Below are 24,033 nucleotides of genomic sequence, written 5' to 3' on the forward strand. Positions count from 1 at the left end.
GGTAACTAGGCTGACTTTTTTTTTTTTTTTTTTTTGCTATTCCTGCCTCTTAAAATATTTATATTTTCCACCTTGGTTTGGTTTCAAAAAGCCCGCTGATGGGTATGCACCAAGGCCCCAGGATTTTTAGCACTTTTTTTTAAACACCTTGTAGAGAAGAAATGTAAATAGCCAGATGCTACAATAAATTTTAGAGATTTGTGAGTCTATTCCCCAGATTAGAGTAAGAGAAAAACTAATGCAGAGATTGATGTAGGGAAAAGAGAACAGAAACTCTTGTCAGTATAGCTACAACAGCCCAGTATTCGTTTCTCAAATCAAAGAGCTTCTTTAAAAGTATGTATCAATATGTTTAAGAGCTGAGTTCTCTCTCAATGATATGTGTGTGCACATGCGCATGTGTGTTCACAGGAGCACACAAACGCGTAGGTGGGGAGCTGTATGATAAATTACATTCTTTCATTAATTTAAAAACAAACATCCCTCTTCCTTTACAGAATTGTCAACATCACACTGCTGGTGACTTCTGTGAACGATGTGTTCTTGGATATTATGGCATTGTCAAGGGATTGCCAGATGACTGTCAGCAATGTGCTTGCCCTCTGATTTCTTCCAGCAACAAGTAAGATTGTGAAATATTACCATGTTTCCCAATCAGTAACACCATCTGTGTAGCACATGGGCTTTCTATGATTTGGCTATTCTTTTCATGTAGACAAAAGTCTCAATTTAAGATAGAGTTTTTAAACAATATAAAAACATGACAAAAGTGAGCACATAATACTCTATGGTTCATTTTTCTTTTAAAACTCTGTCCCAAGTAAATAATGCTTATTAATTAAAATGTAAATACCAACATTAACTTATATTTATGAAATAAATAATATATGTACAAATGTGCATAATTTTATAAATTTTTAGAAAGGTCTAGTGTTTGCATATAGTTCTGCCATAAATTCAGCTATGAAGGATTGTTTGATGCATATTATATAAATTTTGTAGCTGTTTCCATTCATTTTATGTGTTTATTAATTCATGATTGGTAAAGAATAATCAAGGAAATAATTGAAAAATAATGTTGTTAAAGCAGGGTGACTTATTGTTATACTCCAGAGTAAGTCAATATCTCCCAGAATCACAACCCCCTTTCTGTTAAGATAGTCTGAGCTTGGTACCATGGAAACACAGCCATAAGGGGAAACAAACGCTGGCATATTTTATTTTAGTGCTGTCAGAACATTCTGCACTGTTTATGTATTGATGAAAACCCCTAGGTGTTTTCACTTACCTTTTTGCTAAGGCTATCTATACTTTCTGCTAAGTGATTTATAGACATCAATCTCTACATTGTAGGGCATTTATTTCTCTTAAGAATTTGCTTTTGAAAAGAATGTAGGGCACTTTGTTCAGAATTAGAATCCTGGACACCTTATCTTGAGTGTATAAGAAGCACAAAGCAACTCAGATGAAGAACTGTTTCCACCTATACTCACTAAGTTTCTTTTTCCATCTCTGGCTTTGTTTACATTCTGCAAACATTTTCACGTAATTGTCTCCCTTTCCTCTGTAAGCACCTCTTTTTGGTTGAACAGAGTCACAAGTTTTGCATAGGGTCTCAAATGTAAATTTTTAGGTAAGTGGTGTATTGATGAGGATAAAATACATGATCTTCTTGTTCATCCAAGCACCAAGTGGTAGGTGTATGAAAAATATCATTTTCCTTTCCCTAATCTACCTCTGATGACCAGATTTTGAACAAGAGAATGCTGTTTATTGTTTATTAAAATATAAATGATCTGGATTAGAAAGATTCAATAATTACTTTATAATTTCCTGTTGGGCAGACTATAGCAAAAGCTCCAGGAGATATAGAAAAGAAGCATAACACCTCTTGGAGAGGCTCACAGTAAAATGGGTGTCTTCAGAGAGGTCAACTGAGATATAAAGAGAATTCAAAGGCACAAAGTACCACAGTTGACTGTGGAAACTTAAAGAACATATTTAAAGAAGTAGGAGTATTTATAATAAATTTAAAATGTATTTAAATTATTAAATTTACAGTGGATTGAAGGGTTTTTACTGGTGGAGATAGTAGAAAATGTAAGGAGCAAAAGCTTAGCAGCAGAAAACTCAAATCATGTTTAAGAACTGTTAAGAGTTTGGAGCATGGGTTCAAATAGAATTTCATAATTACAGAAGAAAATGAATGAGAGAATGGAGGCCATAGTGTAGAAATCCATGAATACCAGTCTAAGAAACTGCTATTTAATTTTCTATGTAATGAGGAAACATTACACATTTTTATTAAAAAAAAAGATTAATGTGATGAGAGCCACACTTTAGGAAGACTATTATGATGGAATTGAGTGTAATGAATTGAAACAGGAAAATAAGAAAAGCAAAGAGACTGATTAAAAAGCTATTGCACTAGCTTAGGCAAAAGATAATTAGAACCTGAAAGTAGGTAATAGCAACAAGAATAGAGACAAGGAGATGGATGTGAGAAAATTGTTGAATGCAGCTCTACAGGGTTGATAGCTAATTAGATACGACAGGTTTAGGCAAAGCAGGATTTGAAGCCAGGGATTTGTAACCAGGTTGACCCCCCCAAATGGTGGGGTCATTAACTGAAATAGAAACCAGGAGAGAGCTGCTATAGAAGAAAGACAATTTATGTTTCACATAAGTTAAATTGATATGAAAGGTCTATCTGAATGGAAATATGCAAATAGCCACAAGAAATCAAAACCTGAAAATTGGAAGGGCAGATGAAGGAAGTGATATGTTAATAAATGAATTATAGATAAGATTCCCCAGGGTCATGTTACTCAAGGGGAGCACATGGAAAGAAGGAAAGACAAGACTATGTACATTAGAGAAGTCAGAAGAGAAAGAAGACCCAGGACAAGAGCTGTGAGGGAGGCAATGGAACCAAGGCCACACTGCCACTGACACAGTGAGAGAAAAGAGCAGCAGAGAATGAGCATTGGATGCTGCTCTCCCAAGGGAGACTAAGTACATACAGTGGCAATTAACTGTGCAGGTCCCTGATGGATTTTGGCAATCAACAGTGGAAGCAGACATTAGGTCACGTGGGTGTGAGTGCACAGCTCTAAGAAATGTGAAGAAGGGAAAGAAATAGTACTACCTCGATTGATTAGCAGGATCAACAAAAACGTGTTTTCATATTTGTTTCACTTTTGTTTTATATGAGTTACGTAATTTAAGTATATTTTTATACAAAGGACACTGTAAGAATCAAGTATGAAATCAAAGTGGCTAGTTCAGTGGCTTTCAAACTTTATTGATTGCAACCACTGGAAGAAAACCTTTTTTTAATCATAAGCTAGAACACAAAAAATGTGTGTGTGGATATATAGCTAGCTAGCTAACTAACTAGCTAGCTAGCTATACATATATAATATATACTGTAACTTCTATTCAATTTTATTTTCTTGTATTATTAGAAGAAACTTTAGCCAAAACCCACTAAAGTGATTTCATGACCCCCTAAGGTCATCACATAAAGTTTGGAACATTCATTAACAAAGTAAAGACCTATGTATGATGAGAAGAGAAGCACTTCTCCCTGAGATAAGAAAAAAAGATTCTGAAACATAGATGGAGGAGGCTGAGATATCCCTCTTCATAGATGGAGGATGGTGAGTAAGTGATTACTAACTCACCCACATATTAGTTCAAGTCTCCAATATCTCTTACCAAAACAAATACAATGAACTTTTAACCATTGTGACAGTACAGCATTGCTCGCATTACCTCAAGGGTTTTCCACTGCCTACCAAGGAAAGCTCAGATATTTTAGCAGAGTGTTAGAAACTCTCTGCAATCTGACCCCTCTTTCCAGGCTCAATGCCCTCTCCTCCCTTCTACAATGAGGCCAAGTTTGAGTTTCTCGGAGCTTTTCTTCTCCAAATGTGTTCAGCAGTTTTTGCCAGACAAAGAAAAAGCTGCATGGTTTCACATATGGGTGTAAACTAAAAACGAACAAACTCATGGAAACAGTGTACAACGGTAGTTGCCAGGGAGCAGGGAACGGGAGAAATTGGGAGAGGGTGGTAAAAGGGTGCAAACTTCCAGTTATAAAATGAATAAGGTCTAAGGATCTAATATATAACATAATGACCACAGTTGATAATACGTTATTGTGTAATGGATACTTACTAGGAGAGTAGAACTTGTGAATTCTCACACAAAGAAAGGTACATATATGAAGTGATAGATATGTTAATTATCTAGATGGTGGGAATGCTTTCACACCATACACGTGTATCAAATCATCACGTGTACACTTTAAATATATTACAATTTTTTTTGCCAGTTATACTTTAATAAAGCTGAAAAAACACAAATAGATATATAATGTAATATCAGATAGTGAAAGTGCTACCAGGAAAGAATAGAGCAGCCTCAGTGAATCTGGAGTGAATGGGGTACCCTTTTAGTTAGGGTGCTTGATGAAGATCTTCACAAACAAACAGGTGAGGCTTGTTCAGAGCCTTGAATGAAGTAATGGAGAGAGTCACCTGACTACCTGGAGGAAGAGCAGACCAGCCAGAGGAAAAAATAAGTGCACTGGCCTGGAGACAGGCCACGCTTAGTAGACAGCAAGGATCCAGGGCAGCTGGAGCAGAGCGAATGGGGACAGGGGAAGGGTGACAGGAGTTGGAGTCAGGGAAGCTCCAGTGAGTAACTAAACGTCCTGAAGGCTAAAAATCTGCCAATGGCAAGAGGTGGCTTAGAACAGGATAATGCAATGAATTAATTATGGTGACACCAGCAGCATTTGCAGACAGAATACCTGCGGAATGTGAGAGAAAGGAGACAAAGGTGACTCTGTGGTTTATGGCAGAGCAAATGGAAGCAAAGTAAGCAAAGTATGGCCATTGACAGAGACAGGAAAAACGATAGAATGGTTAGCGGTATTTTTTGGAGGACAGGAGCTCAGTTTTAGATTTGTTAGGATAGATGCAGTATTTAGAGTCTTTTAATACTGAATGAGATCATTTAGGGGAGAAAGGACAGGACAGGATAGGAGAAACCTAAAGGCTAAACTGTGAAGCATACTAAGAGGTCAAGGACATGATGTAGATCCAGCAAAGGAGACTGAAAAGGAACAATCAGTGAACTGGGATAAGGGGGTGGGATCCCAGAAGCTAATTCATTTCAGTAGACTCCACAGGGGATGACACAGAGCAGCAGACTCTAAATCTCAGAAATTCTGTTGAAGCAACCTTGGAATTAACAGATCTAAGGGAATGTAAAAGATGGCCTACAAGAGGAAAAACAGTCGGATTTCTGAGTGATCCTGCAGACAGTATGAAAATTGAGAGGAGATGAGGGATTTGGGAGCATAAAGAATAAACTCTAACCTCAAGTAAGGTGTAATTCCTACTTCCTCTTTCATAAGTCCTTATATATGATGTAAGGAAAAAGTTTAGTCCACCATAATGTCATAATTCAAAAAAATTTATATCTACTATCCAAGGAGAATTATAACATTCCTGCATAGTAATTGAGACAGATATGTTACTATAAAGGAATATAATTTAATTATGTTGGCTCTGTAGAATTTCCCTTGAATGTCTAAAAATCTGTTTCCAAGTGCCTATATATGTATATGAGTTTGTGTGTGCACGTGTGTGTGCGCGCGCAGATGAACTCAGCATCAAGCTGAGTTAAAAGAGCTAGAAGCTTGCAAGAATGTGTCAATTATGTATTTGTGGGTCTATTTTTGTGAAGGCAAAAAAAATAATTTGTTGAATAATGATGTTGTGAGTAGTTGATCAATTTGTTCACATATTTTGCAAAGGTTAGAGTTTATTACTCATTCATGTACTATTGATTTAATGCATTAGACAGAAAATTGAAATAGTGTCCTAATGGCACCTGACCAATAGGAGTTGCAGCTCTGGTCTATATACTTTATTGCTTTTTCAGCATCAACTGCTTTTGCAGACCAACAAAAAGGAAAATGGTGTTTGCAGCATTACCATTTTGCAACGAATATATGTGTCTTTTCTTCCTAAATTTCCAGTGTACCATGCATTTTGTCCAGTGGGAATGAAGCACTACTTGTATTTGAGAGAGGTTTGTAACAATACAAAACTACGTTTTAGCATAGTTTAGTTTTCAAGTCTTGTCTAGTATTTCTTTTGCGGTGTAAGGTGATCAAGAATCCTGGAGAAGGGCTGACTGGCCGTGGTCTGTCAGTGTTGTAGTGAAAACAGGGCATGTTATATGAGACCTACTTACTAGAAGAGATTATAAAATTGTCAGAAAAGCTTATTCATTTTCATGCAGAAAGATTTCCATTCTTCTTGCCTCACACTAGATCACATTATTTTGTGTTTAAAGTAAAATGTAGCTTGAAATCTGTATATAAATTAGAAAAGGCACTCTTTTATTTTAAGTGAAACATCTATTCACACGTCATGCATTGAAATGCCAGTGGCAATTTGGGCTTTTTAGAAAAAAAATTATATAGCTTTTATGTCCCCATTTTTTTAACCTGAAAGATATTCAATAATACTTATTCTACTATCTGACAAATATGCAGGAATTCTCATCATGTTTTTCTTCTGATTCATGAAAAATAGTACACTTTCTCTGGGTGTTTAATATTTTCCTGGTTGTCACATAATTATTAAAATTTGAAAGTTTTAACATGGTCGGTGAGATGCATTGTTAATTCATCAAAAAACAACCATCTTTATTTGCTGACTATTATTAGTAGTACTTAGTTGTGATAGCCTACCCTTGAATAGAAACTTATAATTATAAATATGCCATTTCTAACCATCAAAAAATAGTTCCAATCATCTAGTTAATAGATAGAATTGCTTAAATGTATAAAATAAATAAGTCAAAAGATTTTTTGCAATCTTTCTTTTCTGATTCAGTTTCAGCCCTTCTTGTGTCGCGGAAGGCCTGGATGATTACCGCTGCACAGCTTGCCCTCGAGAATACGAAGGCCAGTACTGCGAACGGTAGGAACAGTCATGATACATTTAGAGCAATGATGCATAGAGATCATATAATAAAAGATCATAGTAGAAAAGTATTCATTATTTTTATGTCATTATTTTCATATTCTCTAGTAGCTTATATGCTTTCAAAAGTATTTTTATATCTTTAGACTTTATCCAAAGAAAGTTGTTTACTTCCATCTGTTTAGACGTTTTCTAAGATTCCAAATTATTTCACAATTATCTAATTTATATTTTAGCATATATATATGTATATACTCCAACATAGATAGAGAGGGAGAGAGAGACAGAGGGAGGGAGCATTTTACAAGAACAAATAAATAATTTCCAAAAGCTTATCTGTAGTTAACAGTAATAAAAAGTTGGCCACACATAATTCTCATTTTAATTCACTGGAAGTTGTTGGCTAGCACTAACTGCATGCACATCACTGTTCTGAGCACTCTGGCACTACATCAGCACGTATACACGTAATACAGAATATAAATGGTATCAGGAATTCTTAATTAAAACCACGAAACATTAAAGTGTTATTTGGTTCTCCTTTTCAACACGCAAACAATAGTATTTAAATGCCTCCTCTCACCATATTTTTTACAAATTCTGATAATGCATGTATGTAGTTATTAAATTGAATGCTAACATGTAATACAAATGGTAAGTTAAGAAACAGAATTCCAGACTGACTGTCTAGGAAGGTTGTAATTTATATTTTTCTGGATGCATATTTTCTATAAGATCAGTATCTTGGATACTCAAGCTTATCACCACTATTTTTAGTAGGTTTTTATTCTTTCTAAGGTAATGGAGAGCAACTGATATTAACTATTAACATTAAACACACATGATAATTTTAGTGTAATTGATAACAGTATAAAGTTCTATAAAGACCCTTGGACATAGCTGAGCTCCACAAACTGCTGGGTCTCATTTTTCTCTTTTATAACATCAGAATAGCTGATACTGTACCTACTTTCCACTGACATTATGAAGATCAGGTAAATGGAGGATACCCTGCCTGAGTACCTACATAGAGGTCTCCTCTCCCATAGGAGAGGCAAAAAAGCCTGAGAATTTACCCCCCACGCCTTCCTCCAGTGGCCCAGATCTAATGACTCGCTAGTGTGGGAGTACAAAGGTCCAGCTCCTTTGCCCGAAAGCTGAACAAATCTTGAAGGCTATTTATGCTCCAGAGCTTTCCATGGACTTAGGCTAAGACTGGGACCTCACCTGGAATCACACCATTGCCTGGATTCTTTCTTTTCCATTTCCTGCTTCACCCACTCCTTTGCTGGATTCTTCCAGGAGCACTTCCTTAAATTACGAATCTCTTTGCAAATATAAACCAATATTATCATCATCAATTTAAGAATCGTCTTTTAATATAACCAGCAATGGTTGTGTTAATAATGGAAATAAATAGGTAACTAAATAATTAAACACGTTTTATAAATTCCAATTCTGTTTCTATAAGTTTGCAAAATATATTTCTAAATAATTCTGTATGTGGTAACTTTAAACACAATATCCACTACTTGCATATATATATATATATTTATATATATATATATATTTATATATATATATATATATATATATATATATATATATATATATATATATAAAACAGTACATTCACAATTTCCATGCCAACAGAGATTTGTAACAATTAGGTAACTAAAAGCAGTACAAAATCCAAAAACATTTCCATTTGTTGTGGAGATATATACATCATTTGAATATGTATATTTTAATGTCAGCCAGCGTGCTTTAGTGTTCATGCTTAGGCTAATATTCATTTCATGCCCTTGTAAACACCAGTAGGATGATGACTAAAACATCCCTGGATGCCAAGGGGATTATCTGCCATAATTTATGAAAAAATGTTTGATACTATAGCTACATTTGTAAATTGGAGTTTCCACTATCTATAAAAGCGTGTATATAGAAAAGACTGGAAGGGTACACTGAAATGACAATTATTGTCATAAGGCAGAGTGATTATAGAAAAATTACTTTTTTAACATCCATAAATGTTTAATCAATAAGAGGTGACATTTATATAGCATAGAGATGAGCAGGGTCATACACTATCAAATGGGAATGGCTTGAATTGTTTTTGCAGTTCTCAAATGTTGTTACGGCTCCACATTCATCATCTCTAACACATAAATGATCAGGTTATATTTCCCTGAAAAATTGCTTTTATTCAGCTAAATTAATCCAAAGGTCTTGCTTAAATTTTTATTGTAACCTTCCAAATAAATTTGTTTCACTTCTGAGAGCTTCTTAAATCATTTAAATCACCTTATGACCTGCCCAAACTCATCAGCTCAGGTCTAAAACTGCTTAAATGTCTTGAGTGTCACTGTATTGTAGAAACCCCTACCCATGCTTTGTCTTCGTTACTCTTGTAACTAAAACTCTTTGAACATTTAATCATTCTGAACCTGCTTAGAATTGAATTCTTTCACCTGAAAATGTTAAGAAACCATTTAAGTGGGCTTATTTAAATGATACTTTTATTGAGCATTTGTAATAGTACATTGGAAATAAAATATTAAAACCATAAATCTATAAAAACCTAACATTACAGATCATTTTCTTCTTGCTTTGCTTTTTCTAACCAGCATGGAATGAACTAACTTTCACAAGCCTGCAAGTTTCTACAATCCCAGGCCACTAAAGATGGTCCAGGATTATCTGGCTAGTGTTTACAACTTTTGCCTTCAATTTCCTACTGTCTCTCATCTTCCTCCCATATTTTCCTCTTGAACAAAAATTCTTACCGTTGATTATATTTAGGCTATGTGTATAATTTATTTTCCAATCCAGGATACTCTAGGGAAAGACAGAATATGTTTTTAATACTTAAGCCAGGACAACAGGCAAACTGGGACCATTCTGGGTAAACCAGAGCGTATGGTTTTGCCAGCATCTTGTAAAGTTATCAGACTTCCAGTAACATAACCGACAGTGGTATATACGTAGATGAATGGTTGCACAGACGGGTAGAAGAGAGTGGATGGCAATTTGGCTTCATCCAGCTGGATTTCCTTTCTAATTTCTCAAGTCGGTGTTACATATTTTATTGGCATAACATTACCCCACTTCCAGAGATACACAATGAAAAATCCATCTTGAGGAAGATGTGGTAGAAAGGAAAGACCAGTCGAATTAAATAGAAAATGTAGTAGTTTATCGCCACTTGCTTCTTTTTGCTCATTAGTAAAATTAATGGGTTGAATTCCTTGGTCATTTTGATCTCTAAAATGCGTGCTTCTAGGAAAGCCCAGGAGTAAACAGAAAATTTTATTCATTTCTAATTTAAAAATGAAACCTTCAAAAAAAAGTTTATGATCTAGAGCAGTAGTGGGCAGAGTATGGACCACAAAATTTGGCCCATTGCCTAATCCTGTATGGCACTCAAGCTGGGAATGGCGGTTATGGGCAAACTTTGATGACAGAGAGCAATAAATTTGAGCCCTAGTTAAGTAAATTTGAGCCCTAGTTAAGTAAATTTGATACCTCGACAAGAATCCCATTCTTCTCATTATTAGTTTGGTTTTCCATTAGTAGATTATTATTATAAAACAATTTATATTCTATTATTATGTTTTGAATTCCATCAACCAACAGTGTTTGAAAATTTCTTTCACTGCACGAGTTTGATTTTGCCTCTTGACCTGCAAAGCCTAAAATATTTACAGTCTGGTTCTTTACAGGAAAAGTTTGCTAACTCCTGATCTATTGACTTCTGGTATCAATTTTGTTTCATTCAAACAATACACACACACAACAATTTCGAGACATGACTTACTACTAATCTCCTTTGCTTTGTCACTGTTTAAATTCAGGTGTGCCCCTGGCTATACCGGCAGCCCAAGCAGCCCCGGAGGCTCCTGCCAAGAATGTGAGTGTGACCCCCATGGCTCACTGCCTGTCCCCTGTGACCCTGTCACAGGGATCTGCACGTGCCGACCCGGAGCCACGGGGCAGAAGTGTGACGGCTGCAAACACTGGCATGCGCGCGAGGGCATGGAGTGTGTTTGTACGTATACTAACTTAGCTATTAGTTCTGGGGGCCTTGGTTCCAATTCTATCTCATTTCCAATGGGAAAGACTGACTTTTTTTTTTCTTATTCTGCAATAGCTAGTGTTACTCTTCATTTTCTCTGACACTATCTATCCACCTTCTTCTGTTTGCCTGCTGTTTTTGTCTCCACCTCCTGAGCCGAGAACAGCTGAGAAAATCCTCAGCATGCTTTAGTCAGTTCATTGAAGACCTACAGCAAAGCTCCCGGAGGCAGATTTTATTTTATTTTGCCCATCTCAGAGTTTGCAGTTTTACCTAAAGTTGACATTGCCTTTGTGACAGATTAAAGGTCTGGGTTTATTAAATATTTTTAGAATCCTCCTGAATTTGTAATCAGCTGGACAGACACTGTAAGGCTTGAATTACAACTGACTTTTCTTTTCCGAGTTTTTTTTTTTTTTTTTTCTTTTCCGAGTTTTTACAGAAATCCATGGGCATCCTGCTTCGTAACTTTCTCTTGCCCTACAGAACCTGGAAGCAGTGACAATGAACTCAGGTGTTTTTACTCATATGTTTTGTTTTGTTTTAATAACTGCTTCTGGATTCAGTAATGCCATACTGAACATATATCGAATATCAGTAGTTAAATAGAATTCTTGGATCTTATATAAATTCTAATCTAAAACAGTTATTTATAAATTTAGAGAGGACAGTTATATTATGGTATTCTTTTCCTTGAGGGAATTTACATTAGTGGTCTTAGTTCTTTCTAACAAATAGAAATGGAAATTATTTAAGTGTCTTTTATTTCAATATTTATTTATTTTAATGTATTTACACATGCCAGTATTTCTGGTTTTAACATCTTATGTGTGTCTGAAGCTTAACATTTTAACTAGAATTTTTGTTTGTGCTCTAGTTTGATGAGTCACCTCAAAAGCTAAGGCTGGCTTTTTAGGTATGCCAAAAGGTAAAGACTGGGTATGTTTGGGAATATAACTTTTTAAACTTTTTTTCTATGTATTTCAACAATCTTTGATGAAAGTGTATTGCATTTAAAATAAAAGTAAGTGTCAAGGTTGATGGGAGGGGAGAGATGAAGTGTAATATGTAATATACATTTACGTTATCGTATTCAGTTATTGGTGTATACATATTCACTCTTCTCAAGTAAAATGGCATATTTTAATGATAATTGAAATGGACTTCCAATGTACTCCAACTAGTTTTAATATTATTGACACTAAATTATTAATATGGAAATATTTAACTAAGTAATATATAGATATTCCTAACCTAAATGCTAATCTAACGGACCTTGAACTATAAAGTAATTAATTTTCTAGAGGTGAGATCAGAAAAATCTGATCTCTTTTTCTATGAGTTTGTTGGTTTCTTTGCTTTCTACCTTGTTCCATTAATCTATATGTATATTTTCGTGCCAGTACCATACCATTTTGATAACTGTAGCTTTGTAGTAGGGTCTGAAGTCAAGGAGCCTGATTCCTCCAGCTCTGCTCTTCTTTCTCAAGACTGTTTTGGCTCTTTCATGTATTTTGTTCTTCCATACAAATTTCAGAATCATTTGTTCTAGTTCTGTGGAAAATGCCATTGTATTCTGATAGAGATTGGATCAAATCTGTAGATTGCTTTAGGTAGTATGGTCATTTAAACAATACTCTTCCAATCCATAAGCACGGTATATCCTTCCATTTGTTTGTGTTGTCTTCAATTTCTTTAACCAGTGTCTTACAGTTTTACAAGTATAGATCTTTTACCTCCTTAGTTAGATTTATACCTAGGTATTTTATTCTTTTTGATGCAATTGTAAGTGGGATTGTTTTCTTAATTTCTCTTTCTAATAGTTTGTTGTTAGTATATAAAAATACGATAGATTTCTGTATATTAATTTTGTGTCCTACCACTTTACTGAATTCAATGATGAGTTCAAATAGTTTTGGGGCAGTGCCTTTAGGGTTTTCTATATATAGCATCATGTCATCTGCAAACAGTGACAGTTTTACTTCTTCTTTTCCTTCTATCTTTCTATATCCTTAAGCTAACTTAGAGCAAGAAACCAAAGAATGGATTGACCCAGCACATTTGATCTGCAGGGCCTGTTTTGTCACGTGTGCCTATAGTAGAATTTTATAATGCCCGTGAGTGGGAGTGGATGAAAGTAGCCTGGTTCTGGCAAGAGAATATTTATATAGTAAGAGAAATGTCTTCTGAGAAAAGCTTCTTTGGAGCCTGGAGCATGTATTGTACAGTTAATTCTTCTCTCTTTGGTTCATTCTCTAGAAAACACAGTTTAATTTGGCCTACATCATGGATATGTATACCCCCCCAAAAATGTAGGATAAATGACATTGGCACGATCATTGCAGTATCTCAGGTGAGCTGCATATTGGTGGAAGGAGTCTCCCTGCATAGTTAGTTTATGCTCTTAATTTATTTAACAAATAATTTTAAATTGTGCTGTAGAGGACACAGAGAAAATGCAGAAAGCATGAAAGAACTTTTCTTGACCACCTACATTTCTAAAAGAAACTAATAGCTGCCACGGACAATTGCCAGAGAGCAAGCTAGGGTTTTATTGGATCCAAAATAGTGAGTTTCTTGCAGGACACAGGCTTTTTATACATGGGCATTCCATTACTATCATGAAGAATTTACACGAATAGTCTGTGCCTTTAGTAGGAAATATTTAGATACAAGAGTCTCTCATAGTTAGCCAAATTCAAACCACCAACGTTCTCAACCCCGCCAAACCAACTCAGTGCCTGGGCACACCTGACCAACGTATCTGCTTTCAATCCCAGGCATCCCCTACAGCCCCTTCCGCCACACAGGATTCATCACAGTAGTAATTCTTTAAAGCTTCACCCGTGTTGAGAGCCTTCCATTTGTCAGAAATGATGTTAAGTGCTTTATATGCTGTTCTTTTCATTCTTGCCACGTCCCCGTACATTATTATGTCCACAGTGTGATTTTAAAAAAAAAAAAAAAAAAACTGAAATCAACTATACCCCAACAAAAATTTTTACATTTTAAATAAATAAATAAATAAAACTGAATTTAGGTGATTTAAGTCACCTTTCCAAGGTTCACCCTGACTTTTCAACAGAGTTGTGATTTGAACCTAGATCTGTCTCGAAAATCTTACTTTCTTAACCCCTATGCTGACTGTTAATGCAAGGCACAAAAAGAAAACATGGTTTTCCCAATATATTCAACATTAATTATTTCAGTTCTTAATTCATTTACTTCTTCTGGGCTTAGAGCCCATCTTACCTCTATGAAGAAGAAAGATAAAATGGGCTTAAAAAATGAAAAAATTTTAATGTGTATAATGTCAGTAGGTACATACATTTTTTTTCCCCTCTGCTAACCATTAAGACTCTTTCCTCTAAGTTTTAAAACATTATGGTAGTTATCAGGAGTTCCCTGGTGGTCTAGTGGTTAGGATTCAGAGCTTTCACTGCTGTGGCCCAGGTTCAATCCCTGGTTGGGGAACTGAGATCCCATGAGCCACATGGTGTGGCCAAAAAAACCAAAAAAACGTTATGGTAGTTATGATAGATTCTTATTCATCAGAGATGGTCAAGTGGAGTCCTGTCCTCTGTGCAGATGAGAAGACACACTAACTGGGTGCTCAGATTTCCTCCAAAGCCTTTTCATTTTTTTCTTGTGGGGATAATTGGAGAAAGCTCTGCAATGCATTCTTTCTTTACAGATGTTGATGAGTTCTGAGTAGCTATTTTATTGGATTTCCCAAATCAGGACTTCTTACTAAGTTAGGTTAATACAAATCCAACTTCTTCTTTCAACCCTCATTCATAATTTACAAGTCATTTTATAAAGTGAGAACAACCACCTGCCTTTCTGAAATCTGAGACTCGGCAAGAAAAGCATTATTTATTTAATAGTAAAGTTTTGTATTGGGAAGCACAAAACTTGGATTTTTTCATGTCCTATTTTCTACAGACTAGTAGTTAACACTGAACAATTTGTACAATGTTTAAAATAGATTATGAGTGGCGTAGTAAAATATATTATTCTCCTAAAGAACAGAATTTAAAATTAGTAGCTGTTGGCAGGATGTCATTCTGTAAAGAGAGCCTGAAATATCATTTTATAAATATCATATTGATGCTTTCTATTTTTATTCAAAGCATATGAAATATTAGGTATATATCAGCTTTATTATTTATAGTCACAATTTATCTAAAATATAACATTTTAGAAGATGCTTTTCTTGCTAATGTTGCAAAAGCAATCATAAACTGTGGTTTTTTTACCTATAACCTAAGGTAAGCCTAACTAAATGTGGTAGTGCACTAACTCTGTAAAATGTGCACTTTCTAGACACTTGATAAAACCCAAGGTTTGAAGTTTTACCCTGACTTGATACCGACCTGCAGAGACACAGTCTAGATTGTTGTTTTTATTTTTATTTTTTTTAATTTTATTGAACCCTAGTTGATTTACAGAGTCTTGTTAGTTTCAGGTATACAGCACAGTGATTCCATTTTATATATGTATATTTTTTTTCAGATTTTTTTCCCTTATAGGTTATTACAAAATATTGAGTATAGTTCCCTGTGCTATACAGTAGGTCCTTGTTAGTTATCTGTTTTATATAGATTATTGTTTTCAATAGCCAGTTGCCAACAAGGATCTATCACAGTAATGCAGAGGCCCTTATGTATTATCACTAGAACCCTGCAGTACTCTTATAATCAAAAATAATTACTGATGGCAGTTATTGTCCCCTATATATGAGAGCAGGAACAAAATAGTGGAATGTGGTTGATTACTGTAAAGAAAATGGGACTTTCTATAATAAAAGATGATAAAAAACATCAGTTGACCTCCATTTGCTATTTAATGAGTGAGGCTCTGTTGGACATGTGATCACACTCCATCCTAACCTCTTTTTTTTGGTTGTTTTGTTTTTGCGGTACGCGGGCCTCTCACTGTTGTGGCCTCTCGCGTTGCGGAGCACAGGCTCCGGATGCGCAGGCTCAGCGGCCATGGCTCACGGGCCCAGCCGCTCCGCGGCATGTGGGATCTTCCCGGACCGGGGCACGAACCCGTGTCCCCTGCATCGGCAGGCAGACTCTCAACCACTGCGCCACCAGGGAAGCCCCATCCTAACCTTTAAACACCATCCTCTCTCTGTCCCCATTTAATCCCCAGGTACTAGTTCCTATTCAAAGCCCAGTATGGCTATTATAGTTTTCTACAACTCTAAACTGGGGTATGTTGTTCAAATCCAGGCATCAGGATAGCTATAAAAGTAACTTCTGTTCACCCTCCTCACACCTTTTTCACATCTATTTTGTTAGTGAAAGGTGCTTTGAGTTTCTTGTTGGCAACTTTCTCGGCCTTGGTCAAGGCTAGCAATGCTGTAGAACAGCAACTATCACTCTGATTCCAGGTAATTTTCTTATTGGCCATCAGTCTCAGTGGTTTGTATATCACATTGAGAAAGCCGTTCCATTAATAGATTAAGGACTTGTGCTGTTGAACTGTGTGTAGAAGAGGCTGATCACTATTTCTTTTCTTTTCAGTCAGGCTTTATTTTGAGAGTAAACTCTACTTGATTGCAATTTGCACTCTGCAGAATCCAGGGAGTTTATTAACCTTGAAGAAAAATAGATCACATCACCTTAAAGTTGGAAGTCTTATAAATGAGGTAGTCTAATCATCTTCTGTTCGGTGGTGTCCTTGAAACAGACCATCTCCTAATGCAAGGAAGCATGCTATAGTGAAGGGGTATAGACGCTTTGAATTCTGGGTGGCCACATAAAAGTTGTGTGACATTCGATTAGCTAACTTTTCTAAACCTCATTTTATTATCTGTAAAGTGGAAATAAAGTCCTATGTACATTAGGTGGTGTCTAAGCATAATACATGTTCAATAAATTTTAGCTGTTCTTATCACCATGGTTATTATTTGATCAGTTTTTTCAAAAGCATGATGCTTTATGTAGCTCCTCAGTTTTTGTTTTTAATTTAGGCAGGTTACAGTTTATTATTGATTCAGAAAGTAATAGTTTAATGACTCTAACTTGTGATTACCCTCAGTTTCACCAGTAATAAGGAAGATTATTTTAATGCTCATTTAATTTTAATATTTTAACACTTTTATTCTTTAAATTCGAAATTCTGAACATGAGCATAATTTTATTGAGCCAAATCTATTTAGACAAGTATATTTCCTTTCCAAATTGAAGTTAAGAACTGACTAGAAAAATAAGAGGCAAAGTATAACAGTAAAATTTTTACTCATAGATATGATTAAGACTAAATTCATAATTTTTTTTATTACATCTTTATTGGAGTATAATTGCTTTACAATGGTGTGTTACTTGTTGCTTTATAACAAAGTGAATCAGGTATACATATACATATGTTCCCATATCTCTTCCCTCTTGCGTCTCCCTCCCTCCCACCCTCCTTATCCCACCCCTCCAGGCGGTCACAGAGCACCTAGCTGATCTCCCTGTGCTATGTGGCTGCTTCCCACTAGCTATCCACTTTACACTTGGTAGTGTATATATGTGCATGCCACTCTCTCACTTTGTCCCAGCTTACCCTTCCCCCTCCCCATGTCCTCAAGTCCATTCTCTAGTAGGTCTGTGTTTTTATTCCTGTCTTACGCCTACGTTCTTCATGACATTTTTGTTCTTAGATTCCATATATATGTGTTAGCATACGGTATTTGTCTTTCGCTTTCTGACTTACTTCACTCTGTATGACAGGCTCTAGGTCCATCCACCTCACTACAAATAACTCAATTTCGTTTCTTTTTATGACTGAGTAATATTCCATTGTATATATGTGCCACATCTTCTTTATCCATTCATCCGATGATGGACACTTAGGTTGCTTCCATCTCCTGGCTATTGTAAATAGAGCTGCAATGAACATTTTGGTACATGACTCTTTTTGAATTATGGTTTTCTCAGGGTATGTGCCCAGTAGTGGGATTGCTGGGTCATATGGTAGTTCTGTTTGTAGTTTTTTAAGGAACCTCCATACTGTTCTCCATAGTGGCTGTACCAATTCACATTCCCACCAGCAGTGCAAGAGTGTTCCCTTTTCTCCACACCCTCTCCAGCATTTATTGTTTGTAGATTTCTTGATGATGGCCATTCTGACTGGTGTGAGATGATATCTCATTGTAGTTTTGATTTGCATTTCTCTAATGATTAATGATGTTGAGCATTCTTTCATGTGTTTATTGGCAATCTGTATATCTTCTTTGGAGAAATGTCTGTTTAGGTCTTCTGCCCATTTTTGGATTGGGTTGTTTGTATTTTGTTATTGAGCTGCATAATTTGCTTCTATGTTTTGGAGATAATCCTTTGTCAGTTGCTTCATTTGCAACTGTTTTCTCCAATCTGTCTTTGGTCATGTTTATGGTTTCCTTTGCTGTGCAAAAGCTTTGAAGTTTCATTAGGTCCCATTTGTTTATTTTTGTTTTTATTTCCATTTCTCTAGGAGGTGGGTCAGAAAGGATCTTGCTGTGATATATGTCATAGAGTGTTCTGCCTATGTTTTCCTCTAAGAGTTTGATAATTTCTGGCCTTACATTTAGGTCTTTAATCCATTTTGAGTTTATTTTTGTGTGTGGGGTTAGGGAGTGTTCTAATCTCATACTCTTACATGTACCTGTCCAGTTCTCCCAGCACCACTTATTGAACAGGCTCTCCTTTCTCCACTGTACATTCCTGCCTCCTTTATCAAAGATAAGGTGACCATATGTGCATGGATTTATCTCTGGGCTTTCTATCCTGTTCCATTGATCTATCTTTCTGTTTTTGTGCCAGGACCATACTGTCCTGATTACTGTAGCTTTGTAGTGTAGTCTAAAGTCAGGGAGCCTGATTCCTCCAGCTCCGTTTTTCGTTCTCAATATTGCTTTGGCTATTCGGGGTCTTTTGTGTTTCCATACAAATTGTGAAATTTTTCGTTCTAGTTCTGTGAAAAATGCCAGTGATAGTTTGATAGGGATTGCATTGAATCTGTAGGTTGCTTTGGGTATTAGAGTCATTTTCACAGTGTTTTTTCTTCCAATCCAAGAACATGGTATATCTCTCCATCTATTTGTATCATCTTTAATTTCTTTCATCAGTGTCTTATAATTTTCTGCATTCAGGTCTTTTGTGTCCTTAGGTAGGTTTATTCCTAGATATTTTATTCTTTTTGTTGCAGTGGCAAATGGGAGTGTTTTCTTAATTTCACTTTCAGATTTTTCATCATTAGTGTGTAGGAATGCCAGAGATTTCTGTGCGTTAATTATGTATCCTGCTACTTTACCAAGTTCATTAACTAGCTCTAGTAGTTTTCTGGTAGCATCTGCGAACAGTGACAGCTTTACTTCTTCTTTTCTGATTCAGATTCCTTTTATTTCCTTTTCTTCTCTGATTGCTGTGGCTAAAACTTCCAAAACTATGTTGAATAAGAGTGGTGAGAGTGGCCAATCTTGTCTTGCTCCTGATCTTAGTGGAAATGCTTTCAGTTTTTCATTATTGAGGATGATGTTGGCTGTGGGTTTGTCATATATGGCCTTTATTATGTTGAGGAAAGTTCCCTCTATGCCTACTTTCTGCAGGGTTTTTATCATAAATGGGTGTTGAATTTTGTCGAAAGCTTTCTCTGCATCTGTTGAGATGATCATATGGTTTTTCTCCTTCAGTTTGTTAATATGGTGTATCACATTGATTGATTTGCTTATATGGAAGAATCCTTGCATTCCTGAAATAAACCCCACTTGATCATGGTGTATGATCCTTTTAATGTGTTGTTGGATTCTGTTTGCTAGTATTTTGTTGAGGAGTTTTGTATCTGTGTTCATCAGTGATATTGGCCTGTAGTTTTCTTTTTTGTGACATCCTTGTCTGGTTTTGGTATCAGGGTGATGGTGGCCTCGTAGAATGAGTTTGGGAGTGTTCCTCCCTCTGCTATATTTTGGAAGAGTTTGAGAAGGATAGGTGTTGGCTCTTCTCTAAATGTTTGACAGAATTCGCCTGTGAAGCCGTCTGGTCTTGGGGTTTTGTTTGTTGGAAGATTTTTAATCGCAGTTTCAGTTTCAGTGCTTGTGATTGGTTTGTTCATATTTTCTATTTCTTCCTGATTCAGTCTTGGCAGGTTGTGCATTTCTGAGAATTTGTCCATTTCTTCCAGGTTGTCCATTTTATTGAGATAGAGTTGCTTGTAGTAATCTCTCATGATCGGTTGTATTTCTGCAGTGTCAGTTTTTACTTCTCCTTTTTCATTTCTAATTCTATTGATTTGAGTCTTCTCCCTTTTTTTCTTGATGAGTCTGGATAATGGTTTATCAATTTTGTTTATCTTCTCAAAGAACCAGCTTTTAGTTTTATTGATCTTTGCTATCATTTCCTTCATTTCTTTTTCATTTATTTCTGATCTGATCTTTATGATTTCTTTCCTTCTGCTAATTTTGGGGTTTTTTTGTTCTTCTTTCTCTAATTGCTTTAGGTGCACGGTTAGGTGGTTTATTCGAGATATTTCCTGTTGCTAAGGTAGGATTGTATTGCTATAAACTTCCCTCTTAGAACTGCTTTTGCTGCATCCCATAGGTTTTGGGTCGTCGTGTCTCCATTGTCATTTGTTCCTAGGTATTTTTTGATTTCCTCTTTGATTTCTTCAGTGATCTCATAGTTATTCAGTAGTGTATTGTTTACCCTCCATGTGTTAATATCTTTTACATTTTTTTTCCTGTAATTTATATCTAGTCTCATAGCATTGTGGTTGGAAAAGATACTTGATACAATTTCAATTTTCTTAAATTTACCAAGGCTTGATTTGTGACCCAAGGTATGATCTATCCTGGAGAATGTTCTTTGAGCACTTGAAAAAAATGTGTATTCTGTTGTGTTTGGATGGAATGTCCTATAATTATCAATTAAGTCTGTCTTGTTTAATGTATCATTTAAAGCTTGTGTTTCCTTATTTATTTTCATTTTGGATGAGCTGTCCATTGGTGAAAGTGGGGTGTTAAAAGTCCCCTACTATGAATGTGTTGCTGTCGATTTCCCCTTTTATGGCTGTTAGTATTTGCCTTATGTATAGAGGTGCTCCTATGTTGGGTACATAAATATTTACAATTGTTATATCTTCTTCTTGGATCGATCCCTTGATCATTATGTATTGTCCTTCTTTGTCTCTTCTAATAGTCTTTATTTTAAAGTCTATGTTGTCTGATATGAGAATTGCTACTCCAGCTTTCTTTTGGGTTCCATTTGCATGGAATATCTTTTTCCATTCCCTCACTTTCAGTCTGCTATGTGTCCCTAGGTCTGAAGTGGGTCTCTTGTAGACAGCATATATATGGGTCTTGTTTTTGTATCCATTCAGCCAGTCTGTGTCTTTTGGTGTGAGCATTTAATCCATTTACATTTAAGGTAATTATTGATATGTATGTTCCTATTCCCATTTTCTTAATTGTTTTGGGTTTGTTATTGTAGGTCTTTTCCTGCTCTTGTGTTTCTTGCCTAGAGAAGTTCCTTTAGCATTTGTTGTAAAGCTGGTTTGGTGGTGCTGAACTCTCTCAGCTTTTCCTTGTCTGTAAAGGTTTTAATTTCTCCATCAAATCTGAATGAGATCCTTGCTGGGTAGAGTAATCTTGGTTGTAGGTTTTCCTCCTTCATCACTTTAAATATGTCCTGCCAGTCCCTTCTGGCTTGCAGAGTTTCTGCTGAAAGATCAGCTGTTAACTTTATGGGGATTCCCTTGTGTGTTATTTGTTGTTTTTCCCTTGCTGCTTTTAATGTTTTCTTTGTATTTAATTTTTGAGAGTTTGATTAATATGTGTCTTGACGTGTTTCTCCTTGGATTTATCCTGTATGGGACTCTCTGTGCTTCCTGTACTTGATTAACTGTTTCCTTTCCCATATTAGGGAAGTTTTCAACTATAATCTCTTCAAATATTTTCTCAGTCCCTTTCTTTTTCTCTTCTTCTTCTGGGACCCCTATAATTCGAATGTTGCTGCGTTTAATGTTGTCCCAGAGGTCTCTGAGGCTGTCCTCAGTTCTTTTCTTCCTTTTTTCTTTATTCTGCTCTGCAGTAGTTATTTCCACTATTTTATCTTCCAGGTCACTTATCCGTTCTTCTGCCTCAGTTATTCTGCTATTGATCCCTTCTAGAGTATTTTTAATTTCATTTATTGTGTTGTTCATCATTGCTTGTTTCTTCTTTAGTTCTTCTAGGTCCTTGGTAAATGTTTCTTGCATTTTCTCTATTCTATTTGCAAGATTTTGGATCATCTTTACTGTCCTTATTCTGAATTCTTTTTCAGGTAGACTGCCTATTTCCTCTTCATTTGTTAGGTCTGGTGGGTTTTTATCTTGCTCCTTCATCTGCTGTGTGTTTTTCTGTCTCTTCATTTTGCTTATCTTACTGTGTTTGGGGTCTCCTTTTTGCAGGCTGCAGGTTCTTTGTTCCCGTTGTTTTTGGTGTCTTCCCCCAGTGGGTAAGGTTGGTTCAGTGGGTTGTGTAGGCTTCCTGGTGGAGGGCACTAGTGCCTGTGTTCTTGTGGATGAGGCTGGATCTTGTCTTTCTGGTGGGCAGGTCCACGTCTTGTGGTGTTTTTGGGGGTGTCTGTGGCCTTATTACGATTTTCGGCAGCCTCTCTGCTAATGGGTGGGGTTGTGTTCCTGTCTTACTAGTTGTTTGGCATAGGGGGTCCAGAACTGTAGCTTGCTGGTCATTGAGTGAAGCAGTTTTTGATGAGATACTTAGGTTAGGCTAAATTCTGTTGTTTTTTTTTTAATAATTCTTAGCTTTTCAAGTCGCTGAAAACCCCTTTTACGGTGACCTTACATTTTTGTTTTCTCTTAAAGTTCTTCAAATACATTATTTATAGATTCATAAACACTATGATTGTAACTCTTTTTCTCATCTTTAAAATTAGGATATTAATAGTACTTATCTCATAGAATTGCTGTAAACATTAGATGAGATAATGAAGGCAAGACACAACATATTGTCTTCAATGTAGTGAATACTGTATAGATAAAAGCTACTGTCCAATTATTACTTATAATACTTTCAAAGCTTCCATTTGTTTTTTGAAGAGCTATACCATACTTGAACCATATCGAACTTATTTTTAATATATATTTATATACATAATTTTATTTAATGTTTATATATGTATATATATCACAACTGCTTGGTACATGAATAAATTCATCAGCCTCATTCTAAACCTACAGAAAGTCTTTCCCTCTATTCAAAGAACTAACAGGCAAAAAAAAAAAAAAAAAGCCTTTTTAATGGGTCTGAAACCACATTTTTATTTTAGAAGATATTTATCTATAAATAATATGGAATAACTGAATCCATTTTAATAAGCCCTAAATAAATGCTAATCTAAAACTTTCTTCTTGAAGAAGAAAGAGGAAAGAGAAATATACAATCCATACCCAAGGAATTATCAATGGCCTTAATGTAGAAGAATTAAATTAAAACACACACATTAACACACAAATTTTATCTTTTGTTAGAAATGTATATTTACTCATTTGATCCCTTTTTGATTAGAGCCAGACAATTTATGTATCTTTACCTAAAATTGGTTTATAGGTTTGGCCTTCTTAAAAACATGCAGTGCACTCATTTCAGCTTTGGCTTCTTTGGTTTGGATACAGTGTGTGAATTTTTTGTGACGGTAAGCCAGTAGTTATTATGCATGGGGGACTCTGGTAGAAATGCAGTATTTTGTACTAATTGCTAACGGAAAGATCTGTAATATAAGCTGCATGATTTGCCCCTTACATGTGCCCAGCTGTAACAACCTGAATGTAGTATTGCATTTGCTAGTATTAGACACAAATTTATCCTGACACTTTTATAAGCAAAGCCTCAAAAACATTTAGTCATGTAAAATATAATCATAGTCTTGAAATATTTGCTTTTGCTCCCATGCATTTCAGGCAGAATCTCATTTTATA

The 24,033-nt window shown here is 35.7% G+C and overlaps 1 protein-coding gene across 1 annotated transcript in view; it reads left to right on the forward strand.

Moving 5' to 3' along the window:
• LAMA2 (laminin subunit alpha 2) overlaps positions 1 to 24,033 on the forward strand; it is a 602,802-nt gene that overhangs the window by 438,258 nt on the left and 140,511 nt on the right. The window contains exons 30-32 of the mRNA XM_079939315.1: positions 498 to 622; positions 6,921 to 7,007; positions 10,865 to 11,058. Coding sequence (XP_079795441.1) covers positions 498 to 622; positions 6,921 to 7,007; positions 10,865 to 11,058 — 406 coding nt within the window. The remainder of the gene's footprint in view (positions 1 to 497; positions 623 to 6,920; positions 7,008 to 10,864; positions 11,059 to 24,033) is intronic.

This window comes from Stenella coeruleoalba (genome assembly GCF_951394435.1).
Source record: "Stenella coeruleoalba genome assembly, chromosome: 12".
NCBI classification, from domain to species: Eukaryota; Metazoa; Chordata; class Mammalia; order Artiodactyla; family Delphinidae; genus Stenella; species Stenella coeruleoalba.